Raw genomic sequence first — 23,699 nt, 5'->3', positions numbered from 1 at the left:
CAAGCTAATATTTATCCTTCTGAGCTTTTCCATTGCATGCCATTCACCCTTCATATTTTTACACAGCTTGCTGTTTCTCGCCAGTTCAGAAGTCCCCTCCTCAGAGAAATCTTTGATCACTTTGTCTGCACCCTGCCTCCTCCTATTTCTTATCTTCCTAGCATGCTGCCATTTTGTCACAGTATGTCCACCTCCTAAAGTATCTCATTTGTACATTTGTGTATTGCTTGGTCTTTTCAATGATGATAGAGTAGGATGCAAACCAGAATCTTGTATATCTTGTTCATTCTCAGATTTCCAGAATTTAGAATACTGCTAGATCTAGGGGTACCTGGGTGGCTCAGTTGGTTAAGCATCCGAGGCTTGATTTCAGCTCAGGTCTTGATCCCAGAGTTGTGGAATTGAGTGCTGTGTCAGACTCTGTGCTAGGCATAGAGCCTGTTTGGGATTCTCTCTCTCTGTCTCTTCTCCACCCCCTCTCCCTCTCTTATAAAAACACAAAACAAAAGAACTGCTAGCTGTAACAAATATATCTGCCATAATATTGGCTTTGATGTTTGTAAATAAACTAAGGTAAGCAATTATAAACTAAGGTCAATTTTCAAGAGTAATAGACCCTTCAAATACTAATATTAAGGGGAGCTCAAATTTCCAAGATGGTGTTAATCCTACAGATGTCCTTAAGAACTTATGACAAGTTTTTACTCCTTGAGAGAAGTAAGATAGAAAAGTGTAGTGAATGGGGAAAATATTATTTCAGAACCTTTTCCTTGAGAGGATATTAAGTGTGAATATAAATAAGGAGGTGTAGCATTGATTGCATCTGAAAACCAGTAGAATCTGAAATAACATGTCACCTAAACTTTACTTCATGATATTTACCGTTGACATAATTTTAGTAGTGCATGCAGCAAACAAGCATAATGTTTAGTCAAATAAAATAAAATATGATGTAGGAATTTTGTATGTTGTAGGTGTATGATAACATATGGTAGGGAAAATATGTCAATAACTAGACTGTAACATTAATTTGTAAGTCCATAAGTTGGAAAGGATTTAGCCATTCCCTGACAATTTTTAATCTGACTTCGATCATGTTTGTGCCTTGAAATTTTAACATCAGTGTAATAATTATGCAAATGTGAATGTCCAATTTTAGTAATATATGATAGCAATGTATGTAGTTATCTATTTTACTGATAAAGAACTAATGAATATTCATGGTATGTACCTACCTATAAGACCTATTAAGGGAAACAATGAAGCCTACCTATTCTAAACTTGGACATGGTGCATAATTGCATTGATTTTAAATTATTTCCATTAGAATAAGGATAAATGTGTCTCAAAAATTTCAAGAATAAAGCAGATTCATTCCTGTTTTTTATTTCTCTGTAGGTACTACAGACTGGCTCTATGGTAAGGCAATGCCAAATTTCACAGATGTGACAGAATTTATTCTTCTGGGCTTGACCAGCCGTCAGGAATTTCAAGTTCTCTTTTTTGTGGTATTCCTTGTCGTGTACATGATCACACTGTTAGGGAACATTGGCATGATCATTTTGATCAGCATCAGTCCTCATCTTCAGAGCCCTATGTACTTTTTCTTGAGTCATTTGTCTTTTGTGGATGTGTGGTTCTCTTCCAACGTCACCCCTAAAATGCTGGAAAACTTAATATCAGAGACAAAAACCATTTCCTATGTGGGGTGTTTGGTGCAGTGCTACTTTTTCATTGCCCTTGTGCACGTGGAAGTCTATATCTTGGCAGTGATGGCTTTCGATCGCTACATGGCCATCTGCAACCCTTTGCTTTATGGAAGTAAAATGTCCAGGACTGTCTGTGTCCGACTTATCTCTGTGCCTTATGTCTATGGGTTCTCTGTTAGTTTAATATGTACACTCTGGACATATGGCTTATACTTCTGTGGAAACTTTGAAATCAACCACTTCTATTGTGCAGACCCTCCTCTCATCAAGATTGCCTGTGGGGGAGTCCACATCAAAGAATACACGATGATTGTTATTGCTGGAATTAACTTCACGTATTCTCTCTCTGTGGTTCTCATCTCCTACACCCTCATTGTAGTCACTGTGCTACGCATGCGCTCCGCCGATGGCAGGAGGAAGGCATTTTCCACATGTGGGTCTCACTTGACAGCTGTTACTATGTTTTATGGGACTCTCATATTCATGTATCTCAGACGTCCCACTGAGGAGTCTGTGGAGCAGGGGAAAATGGTAGCTGTGTTTTACACCACAGTGATCCCCATGCTGAATCCCATGATCTACAGTCTGAGGAACAAGGATGTGAAAGAGGCGGTCCACAAAGCAATTGCCAAGGCAAACAAGGGCCGATGAAACTTCATTAAATAGTTTTGTGGTATGTTGCTACCTATTATGAATGTCCAGGCATAAAAGTCTTAATGCAACAAGGATTTTCTAAAGGCAACTCTTACATACAATAAGAGGTCCAATCTAACACAGGATGCCTTACTCCAGAAGGGACTCCCACTGCTAAGACTGCTTTATTCTATATATACAACCTTATCATCAAAACTGACATATTAGTGTCATTCAGAATGTACATAAAATTGTGTTAAGTGTAGTCATTGGAGGAATTCATAAATGACTCTATATAAATAAATATTAATTACAGATACCTTTGCGAGAGTTGAATATGATTTCCTAGGGTATTTCCCTATACCCATGCTCCTCTACCTAGAAAAAGAGTAATAATTCATGTATTTTTCATGACCTTAAGTATGTTAATGGTTCCTGATTAACCAAAAAGTGTTCTATGTCGTTCATTCACACATGGACTTCTGAAAATGGAATTGTATTCAGAATCTTCAACCTGTGTCTCAGGGCTATCATAAATTCTATCCTTAGTATGTGTTGTTTGGTAGTTAACAATGTTTCTGCTTCAGTAAGCTGTTTATTCTAACTCTACTCTTTAGTTTGGATTCTGGTAAAACTCTTTTTTTTTTTTTTAAGATTTTATTTATTTGACAAAGGGAAAGGGAGAGAAGCTGGGTAGCAGCAGAGAGAGAGAGAGAGAGAGAGAGAGAGAGAGAGGGAGAAGTAGGCTCCCCACTGAACAGAAAACCTGATATAGGGCTTGATCCCAGGATCCTGAGATCATCACCTGAGCTGAAGGCAGACGCTAAATGAGCACCCAGGCGTTCCTTGATTCTGGTATAACTCTGGTTATAAGCTGCTAAATAAAGAACTGAAGAATATAATGTTAGTGAGAAGAAACTAGGATCCATCAACAACTTCGGATCATATCAACCAAAGGTTTAATGGGACAAAGTCTGGCAGAGGTCCTATTTCATATATCAGAAAATTTATAGATTCATTTTTTAAATTATGCTGAGGACAGGAAACTCCTTTGTCATAAGCGTTCACCCTTTTAAGAGCCGGAAATTTATCTATTTATTCTTGTTACTTTCTATTTATTTATGAGCCTCTTTCTCATTTGTAGTGGTTGTCATCTAAAGTTCAGTTTTCAGATTTATTTAGAGAAAATTATGAATTAGTTTAAGAAAAATATGTAAGCAAATAATAAGTGTGATATGTTAATGAGAAAGTGTGATATGCTTCCAAGTGTGACATGCTAATGAGGAAAAACCATAAGGCATAGTAATAATCTAAAAGTCAGAAAACACAACTGATGACCACAAACACACATATACACATTTGCCTGTCATATATCTATATCATCTATATCTATGTATATCTATAGATATATTTAGTCACTGTGTATATATTATATAGTATAATGCATACAGCAACTTCTTGGGACTGCTGTCACATACTACTTCCCTTGGGAGTTATATATATCCATTGTCTTAATTTTTTCAGAGTCCAATAATTTCTGCAATGTCCAAGACATTACAAACCATTACATGGTTTGAATGAGACAAAGTCCAGTAGGTCTGTTGTGAAAGTCTCTCTTGTTACACCATCAGTTAATTTTAGTCATATAATATTCAAACAGCAGACTGATTTATTTAGAATCCACCTTTTGCCCGTCTTATTATTGGAGGAGGTCATTGACAGGACACAACTGCCAGTTGACTGTCAAGCTGGACCAAGGCAAGAGCTTCTTATTCCTTCCCCTGTCTTTGGAATGTTCTCCCACAGTAGGAGCCATTTTCGAGGATAAAGCCTTGGAGAGCAAAGTGTTGTTGAAGACCATCTGCACATATATGTTACTGAACCCTGTGAAGGCCTCCATATACACTTTAAAGATTTTGGCAGGAACCTGTGGAGATTTACTTATGTGGCCACCTAAGACCAGCCTCACATGTAAGTTTCCTTCCTTATGAGATGGCACCTATCAATCTGTAGGGCTCTACCTCTTCCTTTGGTCTTTGTCCTTATACAAAGAAGCCAGTTTCAGATTTCACTGAGGAAACTCCCAAGGTTAGAAATTAACACTTACTAAAAAAAGGTTGTTGCACTTTAAAGCCACAGAAACCATTCCAAGTATCTTAATAAAAATAAGCAAGAAGCAAGTGTGTTTTTGTTTTAGTTTCTGTTTTTAAGTAAAATTATAGTGGTATTTTACAAAACTCAGGGGCAGGGAACATAACTAGGTTTTACAAGAAACTAGTAGTTGGGTGATTTGGATTTCTTATTTTTCTTTCTCTACAGATCAGCATTCTGTTTTTTAGTGCGCAGGGAAGCCTTAAGTGAAAACCTCAGCTCCAGAATTCACTTAATTTAAGGTTAAGTGATCAGCTGAGACTCACTGGAATTACAGGATTACAATGACAAATTCCATTGAAAGACATCTGATTGGCTCATTCTCAGTCATGTAATCACCTCAATGTGCTGTGCTTTTAGGGGTAGGACTCCTAGTGCAATGACAATGTCCCATTCCACATCTGTGAGGAAGGAGAGTCTCAGAGGGGACAGTAACTTTGTAAACAGGAATGCCATCTACACTGTGTTCCTTTTGTCTCCTTAGCCATTCATTCACTCCACCCCTATACTACCATTCAGAGTAGTTACAGGGGTTGAATTAGACCCTAAGAGGGACACATTGTAGAGGATAAATTCATCAAACCCTAACCTGGGAATTGAGCTTACCAGACTGAAAAGCCTAAACCCTGTGCCTGAGCCAAACCCAGGCATATCATAATATACTGGCAGAATAACAAAGCAGAAGGGGTATTTGTACTGTAGGTATTTGTACTGTATTTGTACTGAACGCTGGTGGGCTTCTCCCAAAAGAATCAGGAATGAGAATTTGCTATTTATTTATTTATTTATTTATTTATTTATAAATTTTATTTATTTATTTGACAGAGATCACAAGTAGGCAGAGAAGCAGGCAGAGAGAGAGGGAAGCAGTCTCCCTGCTGAGCAAGAGTCCAGTGTGGAGCTTGATCCCAGGACCTTGGGATCATGACTTGAGCCAAGGGAAGAGGCTTTAACCCACGGAGCCACCCAGGCGTCCCTATTTATTTATTTATGAATGGGCTTTCAATACCTGTTTTCCACACTAGTACTGCCTTATCCCACATACTTCCCTTTCTCCTTGGGGCCTGATACAACGCTTCAGGAGAAAACGTCTTGAAAGATGTCTAGAGGCACTTGTGGCTAGTAGCTCATGCTACTGGAATTTTTGCCTTGGTGGCACATTGATTGCCTTAGTGACCCTTTTCTGAGCCTTTAATTTTCTCAGTTTTCTATCAAAACTAGAAGTTTGTTTTTGTAATTATTTGGTTGACATTTGCCTTCTCTACCAGAGTTCAGCCCTATCAGGCAGGAATGTGCTTGCTTTGGCTCACAATATCAAGCACACAGTGGACACTGAGTATTTGAATTTATGAGTGAAAAAAACGTATTACATTCTGGTTGAAGGTTTAAGTAGATTTGGATTTTTTTCCTTATAATCACTGCAACATAGAGTTATATTCTTGGAATGTGACAGCAATCATAATTACCATATTTTTTTCTTTTTTAAAATTAATTAATTTATTTTTTTAAATAAACATATAATGTATTTTTATCCCCAGGGGTACAGGTCTATGAAATCGCCAGGTTTACACATTTCACAGCACTCACCATAGCACATACCCTCCCCAATGTCCAGATCTCCAACACCCTCTTCTGTCCTCCCTCCCCACAGCAACCCTCAGTCTGTTGTTTGAGATTGAGACTTTTATGGTTTGTCTCCCTCCCAATCCCATCTTCTTTCATTTTTTTCTTTTCCTACCCCCAACCCCACCACATTGCATACCATATATTTTTAACTACATCTGGCCTGTCCCCTAATCCTCGGTAAAGTTCCCATATCCCCCCAAAATATCCCCATATTCCAAAGAAACTTTGGAAAGCACAGCTTTGCTTAGGGAATTTAGGGATAGGTATACATTTTTGCTTTGGAGAGTAGAGCTTTCTAAAAGGTAATCATGATTCTCAAATCTGCATAATGAAAAATGACATCTTTTCAAAGGACATGATAATTGTATAATACCAGGGAGTGACCAGCAATGTATCTAGTGGTGGTCAGAGGCAGAGTGAGGACTGGTGGTTAGCAGACCAGGTAGAGGTGGGGGCAGACTATGAAATGACATCAGAATGGACAAGAAACTTACTTCACCAACTTCCCTGCCCCCTTCTCTGTCTTCCACCAATATACAAAAATACTTTTTTAATTAATTATTTTTATTAATATATAATGTATTATTTGCCCCAGGGGTACAGGTCTGTGAAGAAGCAGTTGACTCTTATCATTTGAATAGTAGCTATCGAGGCCAGTATTATCTGGGTGATATACCTAAACAGTAACAATTTGTTAAAAGTCTAAATTCTACTCCTTTAAACATTTCATCTTATTATAGACTATATGAAAAATATAATTCATGTACAAAATAATTTTATTCATATAAAGGGTGGTAAAAATGAATTTACCCCATCAAAAGCTTGTAAAAGATTATAAAAACAATGTATCTACATATGGCATTACTCCAAGTTAGACATTACTCCAAGTCATTTTTTAAAGTTTGTTAAAAACAGGACATAACATTTGTCAATTGCTTTCCTTAAGGCATTTTTTACCTCTTGGTTCCTCAAGCTATAGATCATGGGGTTTAGCATAGGAATTACTATTGTGTAGAACACAGAGGCCATTTTGTCTGTGTCAAGGGAATGGTTTGATTTTGGCTGCAGATACATGAAGATCAGAGTCCCATAGAATATAGTCACAGCAGTCAGGTGAGAGGCACAAGTAGAAAAAGCTTTGCACCTCCCTTCTGTAGATTGGATTTTCAAGATGGCGGCCACTATGTATAAGTAAGAAATAAGAACTGTTGTCAAAGAGCTGATCATGTTGAATCCAGCAAAGATGAAAATCAAGATTTCTTTGAGGCTGGTGTCCGAGCAGGCGAGGGCCATCAAAGGGACATCATCACAATAGAAGTGATTGATGATATTGGGGCCACAGTAAATCAGTTGGAAAGTAACAACTGTATGGAGCAAAGCAACAGAAAAGCTGTATAAGTAAGGACCTATTACCAGTTGCATACACACCTTTCGGGACATAATCACCATGTAGAGAAGAGGATTGCAGATGGCCACATAACGGTCATAAGCCATTACCGCAAGAAGGAACATCTCTGAAATCAGGAAGTTCAGGAAAAAGCCCAGCTGTGTTGCACATGCATAGAAAGATATAGACTTGTGCTTGCTTAGGAGGGTCTCCAGGAATTTGGGGGTTACTGATGAAGAGTAACAGAGGTCTACGATGGCCAGATTACTGAGAAAAAAGTACATGGGTGTGTGAAGTCGAGAATCCAATCGGATTAATGAAATCATCCCAAGATTCCCTATGAAAGTTAGAGTATACACCACTGAAATGAGCACAAACAGAATGACTTCAAACTCTCTATGGACTGAAAAACCCAAAAGAATGAATTCCGTCACTTTGGTTCTATTCCTTTCAGCCATTTATTCCAGTCTCTTAACTGCTGAAAAAAGACAAGATAAATCCAGAGACAAATTATTTAGTCAAGGAATTGTCACCAGATGCCAACTCTTGCGTGTTTTAGCTTCAGAAATTATATTTCATTGAGGTGGAATTTAAAAACAAACAAATACATCCCATTTCAAACTGTTCTCTCTGGCTGTTCATAATTTTCTGAGGTCAAAAATTGAGGAACTATAAAAAAATAAATTGATGGCTATATAGTAAAAACAACAAAGAAACAAAAATTATATTGGGTAAGAAAAAGAAAACAAATTTTTATTTCCTGCCCCTTTATTTTCTTCTTCATGGAGCAAACCCATAATGCATCAATTTGTCTTTTTGAATAGATACTTTTTTTTTTCAATTTTAATAAGTACGCCTTATGCTAAATGAAAAGGTAAACAGGATATCCGATGCGGAAAGTGGACCATTAAATGTTTTTATTTGTGAATTAGGCAAATTTTAAAGTGTATATGTTAGTTCATTTTCAAATACTGCAATCTAAAAATTAAAAAATAATATGCTTGTGAGTAGGAATAGAATATGTATATTTTTAAAAATATAGTTCTTTGGATTATAGTGTTTATGGTATTCTATTTTAATTACTTCCAATGTTTATAGTTGGAAGTGTTTTCCAGCATTTCTGGTAAATTCTCAGCAAAACAATAGCATGCATTCTTACTTTTAAAAGGTGGCAAACTCTTTGTCAAAAGAAGGAATGATTTTCAAGAAAAAATACTCTTTTCATATGATGTTTGTAAAGTTTTCATTATCACAAAAATGACTTTTGGATGCCTGGGTGACTCAGTCATTTAAGTGTCTGCCTTCAGTTCAGGTCCTGATCCAGGGGCCTGGGATGGAGCCCTGCATCTGGCTCCCTGCTCAGCAGGGAATCTTTCTCCCTCTCCCTCTGCCCTTCCCCCACCCTACCCCACCCCTGGTTTGTGTGCTCCTTCTCGCTCTCATGTTCTCTCTGTCTCTCTCAAATAAATAAACAAAATATTTCTTAAAAGGCAATGGCTTTCATGTCCACAGTTATGAATATATCAATATTACCTCTTGGTCCAGCTTAGGGATCCAAGCTGTCAGTCATTATTGGTGAGTCACTTTCCCTTATTGGATTCTGTATTCATAAGACATGTGAAGCCATGTCTTTCTCCAATTACCACCATGTTCAGTATTCTTAGACCCTTGGCCCTCAATGTCTTCTCACCTTCATCTCCAAAGTCAGAATTAATTTACCTTATTCCATATATAACTCGCCTGTAGTTATCACAACTTACATGGTGTGGTTTTGGGGAGTTACATGTCTCTTTCCACCTCTGAGACTGTGAAAGTTCACTTTAATTTTGTGAGGAAAATAAAAGATAAGAAATTCTCACCATATCAAATACACATATACATATAGACAGTGTGTGAAATCTCTTTTTCTCCCCAAAGGTATTACCCAAAGGGAAACAGTTTTGTCTAAGTGGTCAGAAAAATCATCTTTTAAATTTTCTCTTCTTCCTTTATTGACTCAGCTTAACACCATAAAATGGCACCTAATGCATTCTCCAAAATTACATAAAATACATACATGCACACATACATGTATTCATACAAACGTATATAAGTGTTGTGTATGGATATATATACGCATATGTGTACTTGTATAAACACACATGCATACTTGCATACATAAAATCTGACATGAAAAGAATTTTCTCTCTCATTCATTTTCTTCCTTCTTGGTAGAACCAAAGCTCACCTTGTGAAAGGTGTGTTTGGATAGAATTTTGGAACTGGCTTGTCTTCCTGAGCTGGCATCTCCCTTCTCTGGGTGTAGAGCAGAAGGGGAAATGAGAAAGTGTTGATGGGATCACTTTGGATGTTTGAGAGGTGGAAATTTTATTATGGGTTACTTTTCTTGGTACTCATACTGGAATCAGGCTCATTTTCTTCCCTTGTACAACCATTAAAAGAGAGGAAAAAAATGCAAAATCTACATTTTTCATCAATTTCAGATTTTGAAAAGACCAGCCCCCATTTTTGTGTATTACTTTCACTTCTGAATAGCTTTTTAATACACATTTCTTGAACCCATCAAGATTTTCTTCTAAGAGAAAGGCAATACATACATAAAAGCTTGTCTTCTACAGAAACTGATTTCTGAAGTTTTGTCAACAGTGAAATATATTTCCTCCAAAGGAAGCCTTAGTCTCAGTGAGCTACTGAGGGGAATAGCTTATTCTGGGAGCGTTAAGAGGATTATTTCATTCTTGCGTTTAGATGTTAGCTTCATCCAGTTCGAGCGGAGTCAGACAGGGTCATCTACTTTCTTTTTAATGGGGAAAACTGGATGACTTGGGGAAGGTCTGTGGAAATGACAAACCATACCTGTTTAACCTACCTGGTTGTAGAAGAAATCCTCTCCTGAATGTTTTCAAAGGGGCCTCCTTCCAATGACACTATCCAATGATAGTGAGTGTACGTGAATGAGTGATATAGGCTTTATACAATGGAGTCTTTATTCCCTAGGAAGTTAATTCCCAGTGTTCCACAACATGACTACCTTAGGGTCACTGACACTCCAGGGCACAACTATGATTAAAAAGTTCTAATTAGGAAAAGATTAGTCCAGGAAACAAATTTGACATTAGGTCATATTCAAATTAGAACTGTCTCACCATAAAATCACTAGTCTTTGGTTATGTATGTCCAATCTGATTTATGTAAACAAAACAAAGAGAAGCAAAATCAAATGGCAAGCAATTTAAATTACAACTGTTTTTAATGTCATTATTTATAATTGTCCCTTTCTGCCTATGTGACCATTTTAGAGGGATTCTGATTTAATCATTTGTCTTATCTAGCTGAGTGAGTTTTATATCTAGAAGTTCTAAATTTTTTAAAAGGTATTTTATTTATATATTTGACAGACAGAGATCGCAAGCATGCCGAGACAGAGAGGCATGCCGAGAGAGAGAGAGAGAGAGAGAGAGAGAGGGAGGAAGTCAGGTTCCCTGCTGAGCAGAGAGCCCCATGTGGGGCTTGGTCCCAGGTCCCTGGGATCATGACCTAAGTTGAAGGCAGAGGCTTTAACCCACTGAGCCACCCAGACGCCTCTAGAAGTTCTAAATTTTTAAGCGACAATTCTGTTTATTTTTTCTTTGCTAAGTGTGGACATGAAAATAATAACAAATCCCCTTTATTTATATTTTAGAGAGTTGACATTTAACCTTTAAAGTCACGTTTCATTAATTTGTTGTATGACTTAAGACAAGAACCTAAACTCTTTGTCCAAATAGCCAACTGCCTTGATGTTATTTAATTAAATAACCCGTCTTTCTTATTAATTTACAATTTAAAAGTATCATTTTATTTACTAGAATAATTCAATAAACTTGACTAGCTTCTGATTATAATAAATATCTTGGAGTTTTAGAAATTTATCAAAAGCATTTTTATATATCCTTTCTTTTGTAAAATAAATATTTTACAGAATATAAATGAAGTATATGTATATGTATGCTGATTATAAAAGTTTATACATGGGAAGATAGAAATGCAAATATAAAAATAAATATATGTCACATACAAATTCATATCATCTACCAGAGGTAACTGTTCTTTAAATTTAGGGGGACTTTTGATTTTCTCTTTTTCCTTTATATTTTTATGTATTTCATTAAATTGGGCTCATAGAGTATATGAAAATTTACTACTAATGAGTACCATTTTTACCATCAATATATCAGGATTTTACATGTTATTTAAATTTCTTTCCAAGGCATGTTTTCTACTATAACTGTAACAGTTCCTATTTTGACATTTTGTGATTTAAAAAAAAAATTATAATTCTTTTATTCAAAATTTGTTTTGAATGTTCCAGTATTTTAGGGTTCAGAATATCTGAGAAACTAAGGGAAATGTCAGCTTCTGTACTGCCCTTCTTCATCTGGTGATTTTAATTAAATAATTGTTGGTCATTAAGAAAAAACTGAAGTCAGAGTTACTCCAGTGTTGATGATGAAATTGTCTCTCTGTGTCTTATTAAAAACTTTTCATTGCAAACAGAATTCCCTACTGTAATTGCTTCACAGAGGCTACTTGATAATCAGTTTCAAGGGGCCTTATTAAAATGACAAGGTTTTCAGCTTTTTCATGGGGACATATTAAATGAAACCCATTTCAGCAAACATAAAGTTTCAGAGTAGAATTAATGAATCTGCAGTTTAGTTTGAGTGTGTGGAGATTATCATCTGATTCCTCAGGGATGGCTATTTCCTCTACCTTGAACTGCCTTCCTTTGGGAGATAAGATATTGTAGTGGGAAGAGAAGGGGATGTGGAATCAGATCTAGGTTTGCAAGCAGACCCTTCTGCTGTCTACACATGTGCTCTTGCGAAGGCCATAAATTCTGAGCCTCAATTAAGAAATGAAAATGCTACTAATAGCAAGGGGTTATTTTGAAGAGTAAACGCATAACAGATTTTAATTACTTTGCAAACTACAAATTGATCATATAATGATTATGAGTAGAATATTAATGGTCATAATAAGAAGCACTAAAATTCATTGGGTGCTTATTATGTGCCAGACAAGGTATAAAAATGTCTACATACATGTGAATCAAAAAGTAATTCTTATTCTTTCCCAAACAAGAATCCCACTCTAACAATGAATTCCACATCACACCCAGGGAATAGTAAACTGTTAATCACACCTCTAAATTCTCTCATTTTTCAGGGAATACACATCAGTTGCAACATGTAATTTTTTTTTCCATTTTTAATTCCACAAATTGTAATGTTTCTACATATGGGGTTTAGGCAAAACTCATTATTATGATCTACAATGTTGTGTATCCTGACTGTCTTTTCTAATTTCTCCTGCTTTTTCCTTTCCTGTCCACCACAAAATTGTTTCCTTCATTGATTGTAGCTATCCATTTTGTCTTTGCATATTCTGTATCGCTGAAATATTATCCCATAGTTTTTTCTCTCTGTAATGACTAAATCTCTCATCTTCTTAATACAAGGTCAAAAGTTAACATCTTGGTAAAATTTTCACTAAATTCACATAATTTTCTCTTAACTAATCTTCCAAAGAAGAAAGAATGCTGATTGATTATTTCTCAGGATACTGTGTCTTCCTTAAGTCACTGTTATATTTCTCATGCTATATTATATGCATTTTCTTTGTCTGTCTCTCTCATTAGACTCTGAGCTACATGATAAATAAAATAATATAAATAAAATAAACACTTTAAAAATAATATTCAGTAATTAGGGGAATAATTTGAATAAAATGACCTAAAAGAAAAGAAACAACATAGTAGATTATTATTTCTATATTTATTTAGTGCCTTTTTATTTGAATATTTTTGAGTATGTCTTAGTTCAATACACACATATATAATAGACCTCACAAGATTGTTAATAGATTTTTCCCATTTTTTTTTTTTTAAGATTTACTTATTTATTTGGGGGGTGGGGGGGAGGGAGGGGGAGAGAGTCAAGCAGTCTCTGCACTGAGCATGGAACCTGAAATGGGGTTGATCTCACAAGCCTAAGATCATGACCTGAGCCGAAATCAAGAGTTAGATACTCAACCAATACACCACCCAGGTGCCCGACACCATTGTGGGTTTTTTTTTTTTTTTTTTATGTGTAAAATTTTTTTTTAAATTTTTTATATTTTTTTGTGTTTTTTTTTTTAAATTTATTTTTTATTTATTTTTAGCATAACAGTATTCATCATTTTTGCACCACACCCAGTGCTCCATGCAATCCATGCCCTCTATAATACCCACCACCTGGTACCCCGACCTCCCACCCCCTGCCCCTTCAAAACCCTCAGATTGTTTTTCAGAGTCCATAGTCTTCCAGTTTCCCTCAACTCCCTTCTCCTCTCCATCTCCCTATGTCCCCCATGCTATTTGTTATGCTCCACAAATAAGTGAAACCATATGATAATTGACTTTCTCTGCTAGACTTATTTTACTCAGCATAATCTCTTCCAGTCCTGTCCATGTTGCTACAAAGTTTGGGTATTCATCCTTTCTGATGGAGGCATAATACTCCATAGTGTATATGGACCACATCTTCCTCATCCATTCGTCCGTTGAAGGGCATCTTGGTTCTTTCCAGTTTGGCGACCGTGGCCATTGTTGCTATAAACATTGGGGTACAGATGGCCCTTCTTTTCACTACATCTGTATTTTTGGGGTAAAAATACCCACTAGTGCAATTGCAGGGTCATAGGGAAGCTCTATTTTTAATTTCTTGAGGAATCTCCACACTGTTCTCCAAAGTGGCTGCACCAACTTGCATTCCCACCAACAGTGTAAGAGGGTTCCCCTTTATCCACATCCTCTCCAACACATGTTGTTTCCTGTCTTGCTAATTTTGGCCAATATAACTGGTGTAAGGTGGTATCTCAATGTGGTTTTACTTTGAATCTCCGTGATGGCTAGTGATGATGAACATTTTTTCATGTGTCTGATAGCCATTTGTATGTCTCCACTGGAGCAAAGTCAATGTACATAAATCAGTGGCTTTCTTATACACTAACAATGAAAATACAGAAAGGGAAATTAGAGAATCGATTCCATTTAATATAGCACCAAGAACCATAAGATACCTGGGAATAAACCTAACCAAAGAGGTAAAGGAACTGTACTTAAGGAACTACAGAACACCCATGAAAGAAATTGAAGAAGACACAAAAAGATGGAAGACCATTCCATGCTCTTGGATCAGAAGAATAAACATTGTTAAAATGTCTATACTGCCTAGAGCAATCTATACTTTTAATACCATTCCGATCAAAATTCCACCAGTATTTTTCAAAGAGCTGGAGCAAATAATCCTAAAATTTGTATGGAATCAGAAGAGAACCCGAATCGCTAAGGAAATGTTGAAAAAAAAAAATAAAACTGGGGGCATCACGCTACCTGATTTCAAGCTTTATTACAAAGCTGTGATCACCATCGTGTTTTTAACATTTCTGGTAAGTAAGAGTGCCATTTCTGGTGAAATTTAATTATTATGATTCATTGATTTCCTTGGGTTTTGCTGGTCACATTATTTATGAAACATGTTTTTATTCCTTTCTTTAAAAATTTTATTTCTCTTATTTTTGTTTTGTACAGATTTCCTGGTCTCCTTGATAATACTTTTAATAGAGATGCATTGATATTTTAACCTCACCAGCTAGTATGACTACTTACAAATTTTAAAATGTGTTTATCTTTTTAATTAATAAATTATTAGTAGTAAATATTTTTAGTAGGGACATTTTCAAAGACACACAAAATGAGAAGATTTGATATAATAATCCCTACCCCAATAACAATTGTCCAGCTTCAGAGTCTACATTAATTGTTTGGATTTATTTTATCCATACTTCCTTCCCCATTCACTAGCCCCCCAAATTTATTTTGAAATAAATCCCAGAATTCACACCATTTCATCTATCAGTGTTCTCCAGACAAAGACCTCCAGCGAGAACCTCTAGTCAAAGTTGTGTTACTGTTACTTGTTTCAACAAGGGAGGTTGAACACCATGGGAAACAGGTCCATCTCAATAAGGGGGCTTAGATATCAAGCTTGATATGGGATTTTATCCTGTGAATTTATTTATGATAGGGTTCAAGAAAGCATGTTTGCACTCTGGATTAGTTGCAGTCATTGAGTGACTGTGTTTTTATGATTTGATATGTTAATGGTTCTTATTTAGAACATGGACAAATTGGAGTCAGGTTAAAGCTTTAGTTGGTAAAGAAGACACAGTCCCTTATATTAGCCAGATGGAAAAGATGTTTGACCATTTTTGTGGTTTAGACACAGTGTTCTCGATTTTGTCTAGATCTATGACATTATTACTGAGTGACTCTCTTTTTGTCTTGCTTCATTACCATTACCCAGTAAACTTTTCTCATGTTGGTGCTCTGTGAAATTATTGACATATCATTAATATTATTGATATGATACTACAGCTTAGCTTTTAGTGTCAGACTAGATCCCACCTGACAATTCTCAAAAAATGTTTTTGCTTCCTCATATCCACACATATCTCACTGAAGATACATAATTTTGATCACATGAATAAAATGTTGAGTTAATATATTAAGCATGTAGTAAAAATCCATGTACCTTACAGATCATTTCCTCATTTCTAGGAATAGTAATCTTATCCATTCTTTAAATCCCATCTTGGGTTCTTCATTTACCCAAAGGTCTTAGAATACACCCACCTCCACTTAAATAGAAGTGATCTTACTGACTAGAAACTTCCCAAAACGTTTAATTTTCAAAAACAACAAAAAAGTGAGATTACTTGCAAAGGAATTTGAGAATTATTGATCAGATTCCTGAGAATAAAACTATATAATTCAAATGAAGAGATGTTAACAAGCAAAGAATTGTAATGCACTTAGAACCTAAGAAAAGTGCAATCATATCACTACTTCAAGGTTTGGAGGGACATAGGGAGTTGGAAGAGCCCAATGGGAGGAAGGCTGTGGATGAGGGGCTGACTGGAGGAACCCAGAGGGAGGGTTGCATCTTCTGCTTAAGACATGGTACCAAAGTGAGGCGAGAGCAGGGGCAGGGACGAAGGGCACTGACCTCCCTCTCTTGGTGCCATCAAACCTCTTGTCACAACCTCCTTATGGCTGCATTCAGTTGGATCCAGCTCTCATGCATGTTTAGGAGATGTGGTTACTCTGTGTATGCTTAAAGCAGAGAAAGGACGAGAATTCACAACCAATTCATGGTTATGTCTCTGGGGTCAAAATATGATTTTTCACTTACTCAGTGGGTGACCTTAAGCAAGATGCCCAATCTCTCTATACTTTTGTTTCCTCCTTTGACAGTAATAATAATAGTTATATCACAGGATTGTTGTGAAAATTAAATGTACATATAATGTATAAAAATTTATATAATATCATATATAAATAAATAAAAATTACACACAGACACACACACAAAACACAAGTGCCTGGAACAATATGAGTGACCCTAAATAAATGTTTGTATATATTATCATTAGTGAAGAGAGATGTTCTTCTATCTATTTATAGGAGAAAGCTGAGAGAATTGTTTAAGTTGAGAAGGCTTAGTTTCCTCATCTGTTTAAATGACCATGTTAAGTTAGATGACCCTGGATGTTTACATTGAAAAAGATGCAAATAATTAGTTGTAAGACCTTCAAAAATTGAATGCAAGGGTTAGTATTGGTAAGGATGTGGAGAAATTGTCTTATACCTAATTGATAGGAATACACTATGGTATAGCTGCTATGGAAAACGTTATAGAGGCTTCCTCAAAAAAATGAAAATAGAACTACCTTATCCTTCATCAATCTCACTTTTGGATATATATCTCAAAAACTTGAAATCAAGATCTAGAAGAGATATCAAAATCCTCACATTTCTTGCATCATTATTCCCAATAACCACAGTGCAGAAGCAACTTAAATGCCCATAAAGAAAATATGGCATATACCTACAATAGAATATCCTTCAGCTGTGAAGAAGGAGGAAATTCTGCCATATGTGAGAACATGAGGATATTACACTAAGTGCAATAAGCCAGCTACAGAAGGATGAACACTGCATTATTCTAAGTAGAAGAATGAGGCGTCTAACATTGACTCATAGAAAGAGTAGAATGGTGGCTTCCAGGGACCGGGGGTTGAAGGAAATGAGAGTTGTTTGTCAATGGGTAGAAAAGGTCCATATGTTCTAGGGCTCTGCTGTGCAACATTTTGTCTATAGTTAACAGTGCTGTATTGTGCACTTAAGAAATTGCCAAAGAGGTTCCATCTCATGTGAAATGTTTTTACCATGATTAAGAAATAAAAGCTGAAAAAAGTGTGGTTTATTAAATGATAAGGATACAATATACATTTTTTCAGGTTCCAGAGGAAATCTGACAAAGAACTGAAGAGTGTTCATTGTCTGTATCAGTAGGATAATTATCAGACAAGCTATAAAGAACTGGCTTCAGTGGTGGAGGGAAAGGTTGGATTGGAAAGTACAAAAGACTGGGAGAACTTGGAAGCAGTAGAAACATTTTCCAGGAATGTTTGCTTCTTCTATGAGTTTTGTTTTACACACACACTTATCTAGTAATGTATGATATATACTAGGCTTAAAAATGGCTTTCTAGTTTGAAATTTGGTAAGAAACTGGATTTTACTATTAATAAAAATACATTTTCTTTTTTATATAGACTCACCAAGGTAGAATCTGAAACTGGTTTTCAGGTATGATTTTGGATTATTTTGGCTTTATTTACTTTTTGTTTTCTCTTAGTTTTTTTTTTTTTAAGATTTTATTTATTTGACAGAGAGAGAGAGAGAGAGAGAGATCATAAGTAGGCAGAGAGGCAGGGAAAGAAAGAGGGGGAAGCAGGTTCCCTTCTGAGCAGAGAGCCCGATGCGGGGCTCCATCCTAGGATCCTGGCATTATGACCTGAGCTGAAGGCAGAGGCTTAACCCACTGAACCACCCAGGCACCTCTCCTTTTACTTTTTAAAAAAACATCTTCTGAAAACTTACTTACCATAGAGTTTACTGAATCCTTCCCATATATGAATTTATTCAATCCTCACAAAATCATAAAGGATGTACAATTTTTATTTGATTTTACAATTGAGGACCAAAAATATATGGACATTGTCTAAGGTCTAACACGTTAGTTACTCAAGATTTAAGTGTTAGTCTTTTCCTTTCACAAAACTTGTATTTTTATTCAAATGAACCAAGGTTCACAGTCTTTTCATATTGTTTCTAGTAGTATAGTCTACTTTTTCCTTCATGGAAATTGTTTGATTGGTATACTTGAAGTATGGTCCCTTTAGGAATATAGATAATTAAAAAGATTTTTTAAACTCCCCAATATAATTTGTTCAGCTCATCTTAATTTGAGAAAAATAAGAAAGAAAACTCTCAGATGTCTCCAGATATCTCCAGATAAAAAAGCTCTCAGATATCTCCAGAGGTTCAAATTTAAACCCAAAGGGATCTAGGAACTAATAAATCACCCAAACAACTTCAGAATGAGCTCACTCATAGCTTAGGATTATTGCTAAGCCCAGGTGAGTCATGGAATTTGTATATGGAGTGAATCACCAATGCTCTACCAATGACTAGGTTTTCCATTAGAAACCTCTCCTCTTGGTGAGTTGTGGTAGTCGATGGAATGAATGAGCCTGCTTTTAGAGAAAATGCCTATAACATCCTAACTGCATTTCTTAGTTTCATACTCCTTATTGTTACACTCTTTGCTTTTCGGAACTTTCTAAAGGATGTCTGCTTCCTTCTTCATCTCCAATTCTCTGTCCTTCTTTCCATCCCTACCTTCCTCCCTTCTGTTTGTCTGTTTGTCATTCCTTTAAATGACCTCATATTGAGTTAGCAAGATAATCTTGAATCACCCTCTGTCCTACAGTAGTACCCACGAAAGCTAGTTGTTATTATATAGCCAATGGAGTAGAAATACATGAGCGGGTGGGTTTTTCTGTCTAAAATTCTATTATAAGAATGGACGACCAAGAATGGCTCTACACTTAAGTGCTGGTAACAGTGTTTATCTCTCTTGGCCTTTGGAAACACCAAATGTTTTGTAATAAATAAAGAATGAGTACTCACTATAATTTTTGAATCCTGACATAAAATAGAAATCCACTGGATTTCATTTTTCTAATTTTGCTTCTCAGAAGAGATGTTCTTGATGCCTCAAGAAGGGTTTTAAGACAATCAGTCTTACACCCATGCTTCCTAACCCTTTTTTATGTTATGCCATGTCATTGGTATGTGTTTTGGGACACACAAAGGGAGCACTGATGGCTGAAGAAGTCACATTGTCTGCACATCTGTACACCTGTACACCTAGTATACTGGTGGTGTTCAGTGTGCCTCTGGAGCCTGGTAAGCTCTGGAGAAGAAAGCGATCTTGGTGAAGCCCTGGAATGATGGATGCTTGGCTTGGAGAAACCATACAGACCCTTATAAAAAGCAGGGAGCAAGACCTGGATAAGACTAGACAGTGAGTAAATAGAGAATAACTTGGTGTATAGAGCAATGGATAGGAGAGAAGAGGATTATCAATGACTATTTCCTTCTTCCCTGTCTATTGAACTCATTTTCTGTGTAAAATTTTCCCATTATGTTAATTGCCAAAGTGTGTAGACACATCAGGGGTAGTTCCCTAATCCTTATAAAGCAGAGGCAAACCCTTAAAGAATTTGTACAACGAAAAGATTTAATGTGCTCAAAAACTATGTTTTGAGAACCTCGATGGGCAAAATGGAATCTTATAAAGACTGATGGAGAACCAAATAAATGAAGTTCTTTTTTGTTAAAAACAAGATCCAACTACAGACTAAAAATGATCATCACCAATTAATTTGGTACTCAAATAACTGAAAATAACAAGTATTTGTCTTGCTATACATAGTTAAGTAAACATCTAAAATGTTTCACCAATAGCTCAAATAGGTATAAAAGATGTAGTTTTTCATGTTATAAGTATTGGCATTCATATATATATGAATTTATGTATATACAGATATATGTATACATACATACACATATATGCCTAAAAATAGTGTAATATCATGGTAATAAATAATTGCCATCATCCATTGAAAATAAGAGACTCCTTTGTAAAATTAGGTAGCATAAAACATTTTTTTGTCCTTAAATTCATTTGTTCATTCAATTTCCATCAAAAGAAAAAGTAAACCTAATGTAATATATTATGTTATAGAAAGTATTTCCCTGGTCATTTTTCCTTACTCCCCTAAAACTCAAATACATGCACACACACACTAGAATTTTATTATTGTAACAATAGATTCTATAGCTTTTATATATTACATTAGTAAAATATTTCTATTTGAGCTGTAATCACAAGTAAGTGATTAAAATAACTGATATACTCCCAATGTTGATGCATAATTGTTCAATATGGATTTAACTTTTATTTGAAATTTATCTTATTAATGAGATGGGGGTATATTTATGCAGTCATATGAAAGGAATTATCTAAATGTCTAACTGTTGGAGCAAGGAATCATACACACATTCCAGGTAAGTGAGAGATACACCTTGCATTTGTGAAATGTGAAAAGTGTGAGTTTTGAAAAGGGAAGATGAAAACAAAACAAACAAAAAACCAAGATCACAGATGCCTTCTCAGACAAATGAGTTTCAGAAATGAACAGATAAAAATAATGGAGGGATTGAAAATTAATTTTCTTGAAAATATTCTTGTCCACATATCCTTTGGTGAGTCTTTTCATGTGAGTAGAAATAGCCATACTCCAATGTGATTTCCTCTGGCATGGTGGAGTCACTGTTACTCAAACATATTCAGCCATAGGTCAGGCAAACAAAACCAAAAGAGAAATAAAAGTAAGTTTGAAAATATGGCTGATTTTTGCTTGCCATTCTCATGAATTTGTTTTTTAGGCTACTTTTTCCCAAACATGTCTGTATATAGGAATCCCCTGGGGGACTTTAAAATACTGATGCCTGGGTACTAACCAGACATTTTGATTAAACTGGTAGGGGGTTCCTGGGCATTGAGTTGTTAAAACACTCCATATGTGATTCAATGTGCAGTCAACTTTAAGACAAAACTCACTTTAGGAAGGATACAATGAAACAACAGTGCTTATTAAGTAAATCTTCAGCTGAAATATGTCAGTGATTTTGAAGACTTTCCCTCAAAATTGACAGAGATGTGGAAATGACAGAATAATTAGGAAGACTTTGAGACAGTGTTTGCTTTAGAACAACCTATAGAAAATAATTGGAGACTATGAAAAAAAATACTTTTAAAAAATTAGAGGAATTGATAAAATAATCCAGAGAATAGTAAGGTAGATACAAAATCATAAATGCTCTTTTGTATGAGCACTTTAACAAATGTCTGTAGGTAGTCTTGTTTCTAGGGTGATTTAAAAGTTTCTTGAGTTTGGAATCCAAACTCCACCTTAATATTAATATTAACATAGCTTCATTTATGAGTTACCTGTTTCTGTGCTGCTATATTTATATGCATACAAAGAAAAGATAGTAGCAACAAAAACACTGAAATCTTAGTGGCCTCAAGTGTTTTCTATCAGGTGGTATTGCAATTTTAACCAGCACCCTTCCATGTTCTTAAAAATTACAAAGCAAAACAACTTTCAAGAAAGCTATTCTGAGAGCATGGGACTCCTCTCCCTGAGATAAGGATGCATGTCATCAGAGAGCTAACGTGTACTTTTTGCCCACAAGACAACATGGTTCAAGGCAAGAAGACACCAGCAATCATCTTTTGTCAACAGTGACAAGGGCCATGAGAAGCATCATTTGTATTCTTCAACTTGCAACAAAATCAACAAAATTCACTGGGATAAATGGCCAATGTCAATATCACCTATGTCACTGAGTTCATTCTAAAGGGAATTACAGACCGGCCAGAGCTTCAGGCCCCATGCTTTGTGGTGTTTTTCATTATCTATCTGGTCACAGTGCTGGGCAACCTGGGGTTGATAACCTTAATCAGGATTGATGCTCGACTCCACACACCTATGTACTATTTCCTCAGTCACTTGGCCTTTGTTGATGTTTGCTACTCCTCTGCTATCACACCAAAGATGATGGTGAATTTTGTTGTGGAACTCAATACTATTTCTTTCCATGCTTGTGCAACACAGCTGGGCTGTTTTCTCACCTTCATGATCACTGAGTGTTTCCTTTTGTCTTCCATGGCCTATGATCGCTATGTAGCTATCTGTAGTCCTCTGCACTATTCAACACTGATGTCAAGAAGACTCTGCATTCAATTAGTGGCAGTGCCATATATATACAGCTTTCTGGTTGCCCTATTCCATACCATTATTACCTTCCGTCTAACTTACTGTGGCCCCAACGTAATTAACCATTTCTACTGTGATGACCTCCCTCTCTTGGCTCTGTCCTGTTCAGACACACACATCAAGGAAATTCTGATCTTTGCCTTTGCTGGTTTTGATATGATCTGTTCCTCTTCCATCGTCCTCACCTCCTACATCTTTATCATTGCCGCCATATTAAGGATCCGCTCTACCCAGGGGCGACGCAAGGCCATTTCTACCTGTGGCTCCCATATGGTGGCTGTCACTATTTTCTATGGCACCTTGATCTTTATGTACCTACAGCCTAAATCAAATCATTCCCTGGACACAGATAAAATGGCATCTGTATTTTACACAGTGGTGATCCCGATGTTGAACCCCCTGATCTATAGTCTAAGGAACAAAGAGGTGAAGGATGCCTCAAAGAAAGCCTTGGATAAATGTTGTGAAACCTTAAAGCTGTTAAAATTAAGGAAATAACAATAATAAATTCTTTATTGAATGCAAGAAGATAAATAAATCAAGCTTTCTCCTTCTGACATTTCCTTTTTTTTTAAATTTTTTATTTTTTATAAACATATATTTTTATCCCCAGGGGTACAGGTCTGTGAATCACCAGGTTTACACACTTCACAGCACTCACCAAAGCCCATACTCTCCCCAATGTTCATAATTCCACCCGCTTCTCCCAACCTCCCTCCCCCCAGCAACCCTCAGTTTGTTTTGTGAGATTAAGAGTCACTTATGGTTTGTCTCCCTCCCAATTCCATTTGTTTCATTGATTCTTCTTCTACCCACTTAAGCCCCCATGTTGCATCACCACTTCCTCAT

The 23,699-nt window shown here is 36.1% G+C and overlaps 3 protein-coding genes across 3 annotated transcripts; 2 read left to right on the top strand and 1 right to left on the bottom strand.

Moving 5' to 3' along the window:
* Positions 1–1,427: 1,427 nt before the first annotated feature.
* LOC309841300 (olfactory receptor 5M9) lies at positions 1,428–2,360 on the top strand (the record flags this gene model as incomplete). Its single annotated transcript, XM_082684189.1, has 1 exon — positions 1,428–2,360. The coding sequence occupies one exon, from the start codon at positions 1,428–1,430 to the stop codon at positions 2,358–2,360; it is 933 nt and encodes a 310-aa protein (XP_082540315.1).
* A 4,647-nt stretch (positions 2,361–7,007) lies between these two features.
* Positions 7,008–7,964, bottom strand: LOC309872839 (olfactory receptor 8U3-like; the record flags this gene model as incomplete). The annotated part of the gene is made up of 1 exon (XM_082747810.1): positions 7,008–7,964. One exon carries the CDS (start codon positions 7,962–7,964, stop codon positions 7,008–7,010), a length of 957 nt encoding a protein of 318 aa, XP_082603936.1.
* Positions 7,965–19,045: 11,081 nt separating this feature from the next.
* On the top strand, positions 19,046–23,348 carry OR8U3 (olfactory receptor family 8 subfamily U member 3; the record flags this gene model as incomplete). The annotated part of the gene is made up of 2 exons (XM_082747806.1): positions 19,046–19,076; positions 22,267–23,348. Exon 2 carries the CDS (start codon positions 22,389–22,391, stop codon positions 23,346–23,348), a length of 960 nt encoding a protein of 319 aa, XP_082603932.1. The 5' UTR covers positions 19,046–19,076; positions 22,267–22,388.
* Between the last annotated feature and the right edge of the window lie 351 nt (positions 23,349–23,699).

Source organism: Mustela nivalis, assembly GCF_964662115.1.
Source record: "Mustela nivalis genome assembly, chromosome: 9".
Taxonomy (NCBI): Eukaryota; Metazoa; Chordata; class Mammalia; order Carnivora; family Mustelidae; genus Mustela; species Mustela nivalis.
Note: the sequence above shows the minus strand (reverse complement) of the source record. Positions and strands in the feature narration are given on the sequence as shown.